The 16,318-nt window shown below is 35.1% G+C and overlaps 1 protein-coding gene across 1 annotated transcript in view; it reads right to left on the reverse strand.

Moving 5' to 3' along the window:
- Positions 1-16,318, reverse strand: part of CEP57 (centrosomal protein 57) — a 39,812-nt gene that overhangs the window by 9,785 nt on the left and 13,709 nt on the right. Inside the window, exons 2-8 of the mRNA XM_082682649.1 lie at positions 15,058-15,214; positions 8,024-8,203; positions 7,300-7,421; positions 6,096-6,212; positions 5,399-5,476; positions 2,339-2,446; positions 1,746-1,823 (exon numbers count right to left, since the gene is read on the reverse strand). Of these exons, the coding sequence (XP_082538775.1) occupies positions 1,746-1,823; positions 2,339-2,446; positions 5,399-5,476; positions 6,096-6,212; positions 7,300-7,421; positions 8,024-8,203; positions 15,058-15,214 (840 nt within the window). The remainder of the gene's footprint in view (positions 1-1,745; positions 1,824-2,338; positions 2,447-5,398; positions 5,477-6,095; positions 6,213-7,299; positions 7,422-8,023; positions 8,204-15,057; positions 15,215-16,318) is intronic.

Genomic DNA, 16,318 nt, shown 5'->3' on the forward strand with positions numbered 1-16,318 from the left:
CAGGCACCCCTAATTAATATTTCACAAAGAGTACAAATAACTTCAGAAGGAGGGTTTAGGTTGAAAAGACTGGTCTTCGAACCTGCCTTGTTCAAACTTTGTATTAATGACTTCAATGAGAATTATCAATGATAGGCAATATTTGGAGATAATACAAATAATGAACTAGATTCCAATGTAATGTGGGACAGGGTGAATCTATTCCTATAGTTTCATTTACATACAAATTCTGTATAAAATAATTAGATCTACAAGGTAGGACCTACACTATAGAAGCTAATGCAAAGATTCAGGAAAACACTTCAGTTGACTCTGAAATTCATGAGAGGGGGAGTCTGCTTCTCCCTCTCTCTCTGCCTACCTCTCTGTCTACTTGTGATCTGTCTGTCAAATAAATAAATAAAATCTTTAAAAAAAAATTTCATGAGAGGGATTGATCATGTGGCCTCTGCCAGAACATTAATATGATGCTAGGCCGAGCTTTGTCACCAGGAGGTGACAAAGTGTCTATTCTGTGCTAGTCATACCACATTTAGAAAAGAAGAGAGTGATGAGATAAACTCATTAAAACACATCCTGAATAGCTGAAGAAAACGTGTTTATAACCTAGAATAGAATAGGAGATGAGAATAAAGATAAAGTTATTTTCAAAATTTTTGTTATTACCCTACAGTCAAGGGCTCATTTGTTCTATGTGGATCCCTGAGAGCAGAAAAAGAACAAAGCTAATTTACAGTGAAAGATTTTAACTCACTTAGGAACTTTCAAATAAACTGGTCTAGAAATGTATCAATGAGGTCTCATTAGATGTATTTAAAAAAAAAAAAAAAGATTATTTTAGAGAGTAGTGGGGAGAAAGGCAGGGGGAAAGAGAATCTCAAGTAGATTCCCTGCTGAGTGCAAAGCAGGACTTGGGGTTTGATCCCAGGACCCTGAGATCATGACCTGAGCTGAAATCAAGAGTCAGCTTTTCAACCAACTAAACCACCCAGAGGACCCTACTAACACAGTTTTATTAGAAATGATCTAGTACTTGCTGATATTTGACAAAATTATCATCTCTACATTTAAACACTAAAGGAGGGGCATCTGGGTGGCTCAGTTGTTAAGTGTCTGTCTTTAGCTCAGGTTATGCTCCCAGGGTCCTGGGATCTAGCTCTGCATCCAGGCTCCCTGCTCATTGAGAAGCCTGTTTCTCCATCTCCCACTCCCTCTGCTTGTGTTTCTCTGTCAAATAAATAAAATCTTAAAAAAGAAAATTAAAAAATAAAAAATAAATTAACACTGAAGGAACGATTCAGGTCTATTTCTGACTGCCTCTTGGGAGAATGAGTACTTAAGTAATATGCATGTGAGGACAAACAGTATATGATTTCTATTTATTAAAATATCTACCTATATTTAAATATAAATGAACAAGGTTGATACTAAAAATCCAATGCTACAAATATACTATTTCCTATTTCATTTACTATGACTCCTTCTCCAAACTAGGGTGTCGGATTTTGTTCGAAACTTTTAAAATTTCCTTGCACATATGTTTTACCTGCTTTAAAGTCCCCCTAGTCTCAGCCCTGCTTTTCCCAATCCCATAATACCTTCTTCTATCTCATTCTCACATCACTATGATCCATTGCTGGTAAAGGGGCAAAAAAATGTTTTCAGCATTTCTAGGCATACAGGTGTATGAGTTGATTAAAGAGCTAAGTTGTAAAGAAAAAAAATCCAGACTTTGACCAACTCACCTTTCCAGCTACAAAAGGCATATCCCCCAAGCATAATCTATAATGTGGTTGTGCAGCAAAATAGTTCCTAGAACCTTTCTGAATGGAAAGGAGAGAAAAACAAGTTTATTCACATGATAAAAGCTGACCATATAGCACTAACCTGAAATTTCAGCTTATTGCTGGGCTACTACTTGCTTTATCGATACTGGAATGTTGAGCCCCTAATAATACTTAACAATATGCATCCTAGCCTAAGAAACACTAGGAAGGAAAAAACAGTATGTGCCAAAACAGCAATTACAGTCTCAGTAAAAAAACTGTGTGTATGTGATGCACGTATAGTCAGATACACCTAAAAACACTTAAGAGTAAAAGGTCATTAATCAAATACTGAATAATAAGATTTGCATAGTGTTTTGCAGTTCTAAAATGCTTTCATGTATGTTATCTACTAAGGTAAAAATTTATATGTAATTATTACCCCCATTTTCCCAATGAAGAAAATGAATGAAAGAGATCAAAGGTTGACGTACCACACTGTTTTGAGTATTTTCACATAAATTACGCTAAGTGAAAATCAGCACTTTGACTTACTGGTCCCATTTTTGTACCTTTTCTGGTGGTTTTGACTTCTTTTTTTTAACTCTTCTTGCCGTGGGAACACATGGAGTTGCCTTATCTTCAAAGACAATTCTATTTGTTTCTAGACCAGTCTGCAACTAAAAAAAACAGGACGGCATAAATTTAATGCTATAGGATTAAAAGCTATTATTTAAATCTGAGATTTGCCATGTAAAGACCTGTAAAAGCCTATAGTAGTATCTGACTGGAAAACACATCATAGCTGTATAACCTGTATCTTTCAACATTTACCAAATATTTTAAATTAATTGCAAGTCTGTCATTTTATCTTGAAGTGCTGTGTTATTTTATTATTATTTTTTTTTACCTTGGAACACTTTAGCTCCATTATTTGTAGTTGTTCCATAAATTAGACCTAATGAGTTAAATGCAATATATCTAATTCGAAAACAGTGTTTCAATATTTTTTTTACACATGGCAACCATATCAGTGCAAGGCACAAAGCAGTTGGAGAGCAAAATACATTTCTTCCTCTTTAGAAAATTCATACTTTTATAATTTAAAGAAAAAGAAACTGGAAATTTATGTCCAAAAGAACTGAAAGGTATGGTAAAGAACAGCAGATGCTGTTATGCCCTTTTCTCTAGTAACTTAGTGACTACATTAATTTAAAAATAATTTCCTTTGCACATGGTAGAAATTCCATAACCAATTTCTAGGGATATCAAATAAGGGCTGCTGCCATCCCTAAACCAACTGTCAGATTTCCTAAAACAACAACAACAACAACAAAAACATAAATATACACACACACATGTGTCTATTTGTCTACAACAGTGGCTTTTCAAACCAGCCTGTCTATCAAACTCATTTGGAGTTTATGAGAAACATTCAGATTGTAATGATTTTCTCTGGACCTCACTGTTTAAAAAGTACTGTTTTAAAAAGTTCCCCATGAAATTATGATGGAGCTGGAACAAACACTCAGAACCAATGGATTAAAGAAATAGAATACTAATAATTCCTATAATGACTAAATTCATTAGGCAGAGACTCTGTTCAGAGATAAAGCAAGAGAGGGATGCTTACCCTCAGGAGCATCTACATTAAGCATTTAACAATGCTTTACAGATAGTAAACTGAATAGATAGAATTCACTGAACATAAAATTACATTCTGGAATACCTATGAAGCCAATGAGCTTGAACAGCATAAAAAGAACAATTTTTTTCTGAATGTTTTAACTTCCAGTTTATTTATTTCTTCTTGGTAGTAGTTATCTATTTGTGTGGCAGAATTTTACCATTTGAGTACTTTAATACTTGGTCTTTTCTCTTGTTTGATCTCTCCAATACTTGGAAGTTATAATATGAAGACCACTTCATCGTGTTAAAACCCAAGCTCTGAATGGTTAAATACCTTGCCAGAGATTAGGAAAGTTAAGGTTAACTTGATTTTGGGGGTGCTTGGGTGGCTTAGTTGGTCAAGTGTCTGCCTTTGGCTCAGCGTCATGATTCCTGGGGTTCTAAGACTGAACCTGGCATCTGGCTCCCTGCTCACTGGGGAGTCTGCTTCTCCCTATCTTTCTCCTCTACAACTCTCCCCAACCATGTGCTCATATGCTCTCAAAAAAATAAAATCTCTTAAAAAAAAAAAAGGTTAGCTTGATTTGGAACCATGTACAATCCGTGGTCATTGTTATTCCACTATAATAGTGTTCACTCTCAGAACTCAAAACATTTTCAGAGTGCCAGGGTGGCTCAGTGGGTTAAAGCCTCTGCCTTCAGCTCAGGTCATGATCTCAGGGTCCTGGGATCAAGCCTCGCATCGAGCGCTCTGCTCAGCAGGGAGCCTGCCTCCCCCTGCCTCTCTGCCTACTTGTGATCTCTCTCTCTGTCAAATAAATAAATAAAATGTTTACAAAAATTTACTATATTATCAGTAATAAACATCTGGCCCCTTCTTTATGCCTGAGAAATGAAAAAAGAAAGCAAAAATTCTGTAAATTAAAATTTAAATAATGAACCTGCTTAATTTTTACTTCACGTACAACAGAACTCACCACCACAATGCCACAATGTATATAAAGCACAATCCACGAGTTTGAATGTTATAAGTGAGGAAATGGAGAAAGAAAATACATCAGGTTTAATAGAGATATGTTAATTCAATGAATTCTGGGAAGTAATGAAGAAGTAGACAAGATGACAAAGAGAACAGAATTTTTACAGTCTTGCAAGCCCACATGTGAACTGAGCTGGCATCTGACCACAGCCTGAACTGCAGAACCTCCATTCCTAACTGTTTTTGGAATCAAGACCTGCTTCTTGTGTTAATATGATGGGAAGAGGTACATACAAATGTATAAAACTTAAAGACTTTGGAAGTGGGAGGGCAATATATGGGAGGTATTTAAACAAATAAGCTCGTAAGAGAGTCTTCAGTTACAAACAAAGTGTTTATTTCTAAGACTTACAGGGTACAAAAGTATTACTGTATCTTTAAGAAATGGAAGTTCTGGTTGGTTTACACAAACTCAGTTGTTTCTGTGAATTCATACTGCCCCAGCTATTCTATTTGGTAACCAATGCACAGGATAAAATCAAAGACTAGGAGCAAACAGAGCTCACTTTCCCTTTATGGTAGCTTTTGTGAATTAGTATGGGTAACTAGCTAGTGGGGCAGCCTATTACCTCAATTTCTGTCCTGGTGTTTTGAGGCCACTAAAGAAAAGGAAAATATGTAAGATGGAAACTACATGATGGCTTTCAAACATTTCTAGTAGTGTCCCATGTGAGAAATTTTACATAGTTAGGTATTACATTGTATATAATATCTGTGATGTTTTTGTCTATTATTTTTTTAAAATGCTGATTGGTACATCACAATTTAAATAACTCTAAAAAACTGCTCAACTTTTATTCTCTCCCTGTAAAAATATAGGTTTATTTTCCATATCAAGCTATGTCTGACAATTAATATATTGGGTTATTCCAAAATATAAATAATTTAAGAAGTCCACATTTAATCTTTTGTATTAAGAAAAGTATGAAATATGAGGAGCCTATCTGCTGACACTGCAACTTACCTGGGCTGCCTTAGTTTGCATACGTTTCCTTTCTTGTTCTTCTTCACGGAGCTTTGCTTCTAACTCTTGCATTTTTTTCTAGTAATAAAAATATTAAAAGTGGTTAGTGAAAGATTTAGTGTCTTTATGTAAAATTTAAAACAGCAACACAGTAATCTGCTATAAAATTTTAGCACAGTAAATATATGCTTGCTAGTTCACTCTAGTAATGGGACTGTGGTTGCCAGTAACCATGACACTCTTTGTGATTCATTATTAGTCATTTGTGAAGTAGCTGTGAGGCAGTTGAACAGAATTATGGGTAAAATCTATGGCCAAAGCACACAGCACTGAACGAAGGCATATAGGGTACATGGAAGCTAAACTGGGAACTTAATCTCAGTGGTAAAAATATTTCCCAAGTGAACCAATTAAAACTAAAGAGAGCAGCTTAAACCAAGTAACACAAGCCTTAAGGATGATCAAAAACATTTACGCTTCCAACATTTTAACATTTTCAAAAAGAACTATTTCCTTATGCACATCAAGATTATAAAATGTGAACACTTTCTCCAAATTTACATATTTGCCTTTAAAAATTCCTGTTTCTTTGCTACAAGGTCACTTTTCTTCCTATAAATATCCAGTATTATAAAATGATCAGTTTTACAAAAGAACCATTATTATGCACTGATGAGTGAAAGAAACATTCACTGACTTCTGCCAGGGCCTGCATTGTGGTAAGTTTGTTATACTCCTGCTCCAGAAGATCCAACTTTTCAAGTTGGCTCTGCACATGTGTTTGATCATGTTGTCGTTCTCTTTCGAGGGAAACCTAGGGAACAGTAATAAACAGCACGATAATTTGTCAAAACAAAAAGCAACTGACACAGGGCATATACTATATATTTTATTTGTTTGGCCTTTCATAGAACTACTTAGATACTACAGAGAAATTCTAGGAGAACATATTAAAATGAAACCACAGAGGGAAAACAAGTGGAATCCTGTTCTCACCATATACTATTACATTTGGTTCCATATACTGAGACTTTCATTATACTCTGGGGTAGAAGGGATTTATTAGATACACATAGACTACTAATACTTTCAATGAGTCTGGTTCACTTACACAGTTAATCTCTTAATTAGGGCAATAATTATTTTTATATCTATCATTTATACTGTCTCTGAATTCTATGCAAAATATCTAGTATTATATTTTTAGGTTTAGTGTCAAGGTGTTGAAAAGACTACCATCTGACAGTCACAGAGTAAACCATTAAACTAGGCTAGGCTAGTGGACAGTTAATGCCCTTAAAAAATACATTGTTAAAAACTGGCATAAATAATATTTTATTTCCAGTACTAATCTTAAGAAATGGGCTATTTTTGAAATTTACTAATGAAACAAGGTTATTAATTCAAAGACATTTATTATATATGCCTAACAGATATACTAATCAAAACATTTTACTCTTCTCTTACAGATTCTTTCTAACCTAAGAACTGGAATACCCCAAATGAAAGAATTGCTATATTACTGTATATAATGGTTTCTATTTCCAATCATGTGGCAGATTCAACTGACTACCCCTTTCCCCAATGTATAAACAATTCAAGTAATTTCAGCCTTGGGCTGTTATACTGTTCACAAGCCAGACGCTATGGAAGCTGTAAGCAGAGGATATGACAGGGTGTGTGAGGGTCATGGAAAAAAGAAACCTCTTTATAGCTATGCTTAAGAAACAAATCACATTTTCCCCCAAAGCCTACCCGAGCTGTTTCTCAAGATGAACTTCTTGTACTACTATTGGTGATTAGGATAAAAGGAGAAATGACTACCATAACAGAAATGTTAGTCTTTACTGTGAAAAAAGATCTTTAGGTCAGTCTGAAAATGAACCTGTGATACACCATACCTGTTTTTCTAAGACAGATGTCCTTTCCATTTCTGCATGCTTTATCATATTGCGCATGTATTCCAACTGTTTTTCTAGAAGATTGCACTTATTTTCTGCAGCTAACAACTGAGATGTCAGTTCTAAAAAGAATACGTAACAAAAGGAGAAATTAGCTCACCCATGGGAAGTTTTTTTTTTTTTTTTTTTTTAAAGATTTTATTTATTTATTTGACAGAGAGAAATCACAAGTACACTGAGAGGCAGGCAGAGAGAGAGAGAAGGAAGCAGGCTCCCTGCTGAGCAGAGAGCCCGACGTGGGACTCGATCCCAGGACCCTGAGATCATGACCTGAGCCGAAGGCAGCGGCTTAACCCACTAAGCCACCCAGGCGCCCCCCCATGGGAAGTTTTAACAAGCTATTTAATGGGAATTAATTCTACTATGTAAACAACGAACACTATCCAGTAGCTCTAGAAGCCTATTCAGATGACTTAAGTCATTCTCTTTCTATATGCAAGTCGAATCTGTCTTGAATTCAACCAGTAAATATAATGCAGGACCATCAGCATGTGCTTTTTGAAACGCACCTGAGTATAATGCAATTCTGGAGTGCCCAAAGACACTGACTAATAGAAAATACTAATGTGAAATTGCTTCTAGAATAATTTTACAAGACATTTTGTGTATTTCATTTTGTATTTTGTGTATTTGTAGGTTTCATTTTCTTCATAATTAAACAAACCTTGATTGTGCTTTGACTCCTCATTCTTTGAATTCTCTCTTTCTTGTATCTGTTCATCCAATACTTTCTTATACTCAATTGTTTCTCTAGACAAGGTTTTCACACTTTCTTCTGCCTGAATTCTTTCAAGTTCTAAGCGTCGAATCTTATCTTGAAGATTCTTCAGAGCAGAAAATATAGCTGCCAAACCCAAACATGCATAATATAAATATATGGAGAAAGTTCAATTAAAAAAAAAAAACTCATCTAAATAAAAAGTAAAACATGGGTGGGCCCAGGGGAGAAACACTCTTTGGGAAAAATGAAATGCTAATTACTGAGACATAATTGTTTTTAAAAAAATCCATTTAAAAAAATCCATTTAAAGACATACTCTGAGTCTCTTAAATACACTAGACACTCAAAAACCAAATCATGGTAAAACATTTTGAAGATTTTATAAAATGGTAAAAATATTTAGCTAATCATATAAAATTCATTAACTGTCCAAAAGTACATTAACTACCAATCTGCTTTCTGTTTTATTAATAGGATCACATGCAGACTCAAACTGTAGAGTTACAGAACTCAAGCACAAAAGGACTATTTTTTTAAATCTCAATTTTTCATTATATAGGAAAAATTCTATTCATTCTTTAAACTGTCCCCCCACCAAAAGTTTCTGATTATAAAAGTAATACATGATCTCTATAGAAGGCACAGGAAAAGAAAACAAAAAGAACAACTTATACTCTTACTACGAAGAGGTAATGACGATCACTTTTGGTTACTGCTTTCTATCTTTTTTGATATGAATAAAACAAATTTAAATCAAAATTTACCTAAGTTTTCTTTTTTGATGTTAGCACAATGAAACTGTGAGTATTCCCTCATACAATCAGATAGTCTTAAAAGATTACTTCCTCATAGTCAATAACTAAAAATTGAAAAATTAAGTTGCTGGGTCAAAAAAAATCCGTATTTGGAAGGTTTTTGAAACAAAATACCTTCATAAAAGGCTGTATCAATTTATACTTTCATCAGATGTATGTGTCTTTGGCAATGTTACACCACTATTAATTACAACATTTCTGTTATTTTGTTTAAGAAACAAAAGCTCCTTCTGGTTATTTCACTTTGGAGTTCTATTAAAAATTTACATATATATATATATATATATATATATATATATATATATATAGCTGGCCAATTTTCTTCTGAATTCCTTAAAAAAAAGTCCCCCATCACTTTATTATTGGTCCTTAATTCCAGAAAATATACCTGCCAGTTTAGATGTTGTCAGTTTTGGCATAAAGATGTTCTGATTTTTCATATTATAACAACTTTAACATCAAGTTCTTTATATAGGTAGAACATTCTTCTGTAACTTCAAGAATATATATACTTCATATTTTCCTTTATTGTACGTGTAGTTTCATATATGTTTACATTTATTTCTTTAAGTGAAATAAAAGTTATTTTTGCACTGAAAGAAGAACTTTAAATGGCAACTGTATCATATACCAAATTCACACAGGTACCAATATATATAGATGTAATTATTACTCACACACATGTACCCACTACATAGTTTCACACAAGAAATGACAAGTGTTTTCAAGGATGTGAAAAGGGATCGCTTATGCACTGTTGGTAAAAGTATAAACTGGGGAAGTCACTGTGGAACATTAAGAAGGTTCCTCAAAAAAAAAAAAAAAGGAAATACTACCTGATACAGTAATAGTAATTCCACTACTGATTACCCAAAGAAAACACTAATTTGAAAAGACACACGCACTCCTATGTTTATTGCAGCATTATTTATAATAACCAATCTAAGTGCACATCCACAGATAAATTAAAGAGGATGTGATATATATAATGGAGTATTAGATATGGCACACATATATACATAATGGAGTATTAGCCATAAAAAGGAACGAAATCTTGCCATACATGATGAGATGGGTCAACTTAGAGGGGTTTATGCTAAATACATAAGCCAGAGAAAGACAAATACCACATGATTTCACTTGTATATGGAGTCAAAACAAAAACAAAAACAAACCCTAATAAACAAAACAGAAACTGACTCATAAACACAGAGAACTGGTGGTTGCCAGAAAGGAGGCGAGTGGGAGATAGGCAGAATATGTGAAGGGGATTAAGAGGTACAAAATCCAGTTGTAAGTCACAGGAATAAAAAGTACAACATCGGCAACACAGCCAATAATACCACAATAATATTGAATGGTGACAGTAAACTACATTTATTGTGGTGAGAAGAGTATAATATATAGGACTGTCAAATCACTATTCTGTATACCTGAAACTAATGTAACAGTGTATGTCAACTACCCTTCAAAAAAAAAAAAAAAAAATTCCTTGGGGCACCTCGGTGGCTTAGTCAGTTAAGTGGTTGCCTCCAGCTCGGGTCATGATCCCAGGGTGCTGGGATGGAGCCCCTCATTGGCTCCCTGCTCATCAGGAAGCCTGCTTCTCTCTCTCCCACTCTCTCTGCTTGTGTTCCCTCTCTCACTGTGTCTCTCTCAAATGAATAAATAAAATCATAAATAAATAAACAAATTGATTAATTCTTACCAAAGAAGTTTATACAGCAGGCCTGAACCTTGGCTACTCTCTGGAAACTAGGCTCTCGAAATGTTCCTTCAGTTACTAATCAATACGGTTTTGTATGCCTAAGGCACTAAATCCTGCTGCATAAATCTGCTTTGATTGCATAAACAAAAGTGTTTTATGGTGAATATCATGACTGTGCAGGCACAAAGTGTTTTGTGTGACCAGCCCAAATAAAAGCCATAGTGTCTGACACTTAAGTGGGCTTTCCTGAGCAGAAACACTACACATGTCATGCAGTTTATTGCTGGAGGAGGAAGTGTTTTTCTGTGTGACCTTCATGAGGGAGAAATTTGGAAGCCTGAATTTTGGTTTCTCTAGATTCTACTGTACAACGACTTCTGAAACTTGTGAATCCTCTAAGTTAATCTTCCACCATGTAGGTGGTCCTGAGGTCCCAGAATATGAAATATTCAATAATGTTTTCAGATTCCACAACACAACTGAATTTTAAGACACCACTTGCTAAGTTTTGGTGTAATATCAAATAAAAATATCCACAAATTGCTGGAAAGGCTATTAAAGTATTACTTCTTTTCCATCTACATATCCATGTCAGGCCAGGTTTTTTTCACATACTTTAATCAAAACAATTAACACAAATGGAATGCAAAAATAGATGAGAATCAAGCAGTTTTCTACTAATCTAGAAATAAGGGACTTACAAAGTATAAAATAAAACAATGTCACTCTCTGCAGTATATTTTTTAAATCTGGAAAACAGTTATTCTTCATTAACATATTATATAAATATGCAGTGGGTTAATTAGGGTTCCCTGAATTTAAAAAATTGGAGAACCAGTGCCTTAGAAGAACAGATGGGCAGTAAACTGTAATCAATACCTACCTAGCACCCTAGCTATAACTTGATTTCTCTCTTTGGTCACAATAATCTGAGCTTCTTCCAACAGGTGTGATACAAATTTGTAATAGATCCATCTCTCTTAGCTTTTATAGAGGCCATGAGTGGCCTGGCACAGTGGAAACACCCAGACTAGTTCCTAACAGCCCCATCAGTTTATCTCCATGTGCTGTACATGTGTTACCATTTATTTTCCACAAGGACTAGGCTAAGTGAAAGGTTTAGAAAGCACTGGCCTAGTAGAATTGCCTCATAGTTACCTTGCTTCAAATGTCCAAGCCATTCTGCACACTACTGTGATTTGAAATGTATTAAATAACATAAATAATAGGTTAGACTTCTTTGGATTGACATTAGTTACGTTTTTTTTTTTAAAGGGCTCCAAGGGGCAGGGAAAAAAAGTGGTTCCAAGGACAATACATTTTTTTGAAGGCAGTAATAACTTCCAATTTCTTGCTCATCTCTTTTCAAAAACTCAAAATGAGTATGAAAATGAGAATTTAAAAAAACATAATTTAATTATCTTTCAATGGCATTAATCAAGCTATATTTTCAATGTGATTATTAGATAGCCAAGTGAAATGGTAATTTATCAAATGAAAGTATATTAAACTAGAACTAAAGAAGAGTTAGTCTTCTTTATTGTAATGTATTCATACAAAAAAAGCATTTATTATATGTAAAGAAGAAAAGTTTATCATACAGAGTATCTATTCAAATTAAGACTTCAGTCATTCAAACAGAAGTCTGGTGTTTTGCACAAATATTTTTATTCAATGGTCAACTTACTAACTAAAAACCTCTTACAGGATATAGTGTCTCAAAGATGAAGATAATAAAGAAAATGTTAATTCAATGGTTAACAAAACAAGTGATAGAATGCTACTCATCTGAACACAGCAGCTAAAGATTTTGGCGATTTACAAAAATAAAAGCTGTGTAACATACAAACAACATATGGTAAAAAAGCAAAGAATAAATAACTGAAGCCCACAGTGGATAAAAAATCTGTTAAGAAACAAGATGGGGGGCGCCTGGGTGGCTCAGTGGGTTAAGCCACTGCCTTCGGCTCAGGTCATGATCTCAGAGTCCTGGGATCGAGTCCCACATCGGGCTCTCTGCTCAGCAGAGAGCCTGCTTCCCTCTCTCTCTCTCTGCCTGCCTCTCCATCTACTTGTGATTTCTCTCTGTCAAATAAATAAATAAAATCTTTAAAAAAAAAAAAAAAAAAGAAAAGAAACAAGATGGGATTGGGAGGGAGACAAACCATAAGTGACTCTTAATCTCACAAAACAAATTGAGGGTTGGTGGGGAGAGCGGGCTTGGGAGAAGGGGGGTGGGGTTATGGACACTGGGGCGGGTGTGTGCTTTGGTGAGTGCTGTGAAGTGTGTAAACCTGGCGATTCACAGACCTGTACCCCTGGGGATAAAAATATATGTTTATATAAAAAATAAAAAATTAAAAAATTAAAAAAAAAACTGTTAAGATTTAGTAATTATTATTTAAAAAATAAGCACATACAAAAATAATTATGCAACAAAGTTCTAGCAGAAATACAAGGTCTAGGAATCAGATATCAATCCTTCCACTGCAATATTATATCTAGTTCTGATCTTCACCTTTATCGAAAGAAACTTAAAAAAAATGTTCAGAGAAAAGTAATTACTAAAGAATGAAAAGAATAAGAAAAGTGAAATGGGGCAGATTTATTCATACAGGAGAAAGTCAGCAAATGTTTAGCCCTGTGTGAGTGATAATGCTACATTCTGCTTGTGTGTCACTAATGGCTTTAAAGAACATGTGAGAGAAGAGGGAAAAAGGAGATGAAGAGGAAAGTAAGCAAAAGAAAAAATAATGTGTACATAGTAAATCAGATCTCTTATCCCTTCAGAGCATGGTGTTGTGAACTGTTTAAGCAATGCCTCAGGATATTCACTATGATCCATTATGCTTTTATAGCATTTTTTGTATCAATCCAATGATATCTACTTTCAGTATGGGACAGCCAGATAAGGAAACCAGTACCTGCTTTCCCATAACAAAAAAATGAAGGCTCTGGATGGTTGGTAAAGGACCAACAGAATTTAGAAGAGGTATCTGAGAAGAGCAGGAAGAGGTATGTGTTGGGGAAGCTGGCAGAGAGGAAGATTTCTCAAAATAATTAATACATAATGTGGGTTTTAAAGACTATAATTCCCTAACAGAAAGATTTCAGTAAGAGGGCACAGCAAGAGAAAGACTTATAAGCTTGACATGGCTGGTGTGACAGCCAGAATGGACACCCAAGAATACCTATGTCCTAATCCTTCAATCTCTGATACATGGCAAAAAGGACTTTGGGAAAGGACCCTAACAGAGAGATATGAAGCATGAAAGACCCATGACCCATGACTCCTTGAAGGGAGCCATAAAGAAGGCAAAGGAAGGAATGCAGACAGCTTCTAGGAAGAAAGACTGGCCCTAACTAAAAGTTAGCAAGACAATGGAACCTCAGCTCTATCACCACAGGTAACTGAATGCAGCCAAACAGTTGAATGAGCTGAGAACAGATTCTTCCCTAAACTCTCTAGTAAGGAACAGAGCCCAGTCAACACCTTGATTTCAGCCTCATAGAACGCTAAACAGAAGACCCTGCTAAGCCCATCCAGATTTCTGCCCTAAAGAAACTGTGTGATGGTGATTTATAGTTGTGTTAAAGTTGCTGAGCTGTGGTAATCTGTAAAAGCAGCAAGAAAGCTAATACAGATGACAAGTTCTGGGAAAAGATACAGTTCTAAGTAGCCAGAGCAAAGGATATGTGGGTAAGGAAGAACAGAAGAGAAGACAGGGATGAAATTGGTAAGGTAGGTAGAATCTAGATTAAAAAAAACAAAACAAACAAAAAAACCCCAAAAAAACCAAACTAAAAAAAAAACCAAACCAAAAAAATCCCCTGGGACTTTATTATGTAAGACATGGAGAGGTGCTACAATTTGTTTAAAGTAGGAGAGATGATGCAGAATGTTGTTTAAATGGGGATGAGAGGGAAACCACAGGTTAAGCAATTATTTAGGAGTATATCACAATTATCTATGTAATAGATGACGAAAGTCTAAGCCAAAGCAATAAGAATGAAGAGATATAACCAATACATCTTTGGGATATTTCAGAGGCATAAATACTGATTTTTTGGTTCATGACTCATATTGCATATGACAGAACAGTCCTAGATTTCTCAAAGTATTTAGCCTTGATGATTTAGTGGACAATACTGTTTAACAATCAGTGAACAAAAGAAAAGCACTGTATTTTGACGAGGTTAAAAATAGGAAAAGGGAAAATAGGTACTCTTCTTTTTTTTTTTTGAGTGAAAGTGAGCACGTGTGTGGGGGGGGTGGGGTGGGGGGGGGGCTGGGAGATCATGACCTGAGCATAAATCAGGATCTGGATGCTTAACTGACTGAGCCACCCATGTGCCACTCCTCTAATTTTAAAATACCTAGAAGACATTATAAGAGTTTTAAAGCAGTGGATGAACAAACAATAAAAAACATCTATTTTGTCAGGCTCTATTACCTCTGCTGTTACTTTCTGGATAGGCAAATGTAGGCTTATTTGGGGAGCGTCGTAGATCACTATTAAGGAAAGGCTTATCAGGTGGATATACTACATACGGAGATGAGGAATGGCGAACCATACTTCCATCAGACCTTGAGGGTTCAACTACGATGTTCTGAAAAATAAAAATATAGAAATTACCTTTCAAAATTTTACACTGCAAAAAAGATATAAATACACACATACACACACACAGAGGTGTGCACGCACGTGTACACACACACACACACGGACAATTTGTTCCTGAGAACTGTACAGCTCATGTTCCATTGATGGTGACGACAGAAAAAAGAGAGCTCACTGACCATACACAACAGAATTCAATCATTATTTTAAAATAATAAAACTTTTCTGTGTTTCTTATGTGCATATATATAGCCATATAACAGACACTGTAAAAAGGAAATAATGTTCAACAACCTGAATAGAAATGCTGCACAGAGTGCTCGCTTCGGCAGCACATATACTGAAATGCTGCACAGAAACACTTGAATATGATACTCATAATAAATGTAATATGTTTACTTAAAAATATGTAGTGTAAAATATAAATTCAGAAAAGTAAATACTGTCTTTTTATAGTATCTGAAACTGCTACAAAATGACTGAATTAATCTCTCTCCAATCAAGTAAGTAATTCTTGAATATTTATTAAATGTCCAAGACTCTGTGGTATACAGACAGACAGACATAGTTCTTGCTCCAAAAAATTTATATTTAGGAAAAAAAGGTGGGGGAGAGCAATTAGAAATACCAAGTACCCAAGTATAATTGTGTGTTTTTTTTTTTTTTAAAGATTTGCTTTATTTATTTGAGAGAGAGCATGAGGGGGGAAAAGGTCAGAGGGAAAAGCAGACTCCCCATGGAGCTGGGAGCCTGATGTGGAACTAGATCCTGGAACTCCGGGATCATGACCTGAGCCGAAGGCAGTCACCCAACCAACCGAGCCACCCAGGCGCCCTCCAAATATAAATTTTAATTCCAAAAAAACACTATTATGAATGAGATTTGGTTCAATTAGGGATTATGTTCCACATGATTTCAGTTTCAGGGGATGCTAACTGTGGTATATTGTTAATTGTAGACGATTTCCTATTGGTAGAGAGACCTAAAGCGGGGAAAGTAATGGAGAAACTGAAAGCTAAGGTGGAAGATACAATTATACTTGCTACTCAGAATTCTCATTTATCTTTCTTTCAAATAACCACAGCAAAATCAG

Source organism: Mustela nivalis (assembly GCF_964662115.1).
Source record: "Mustela nivalis genome assembly, chromosome: 9".
Taxonomy (NCBI): Eukaryota; Metazoa; Chordata; class Mammalia; order Carnivora; family Mustelidae; genus Mustela; species Mustela nivalis.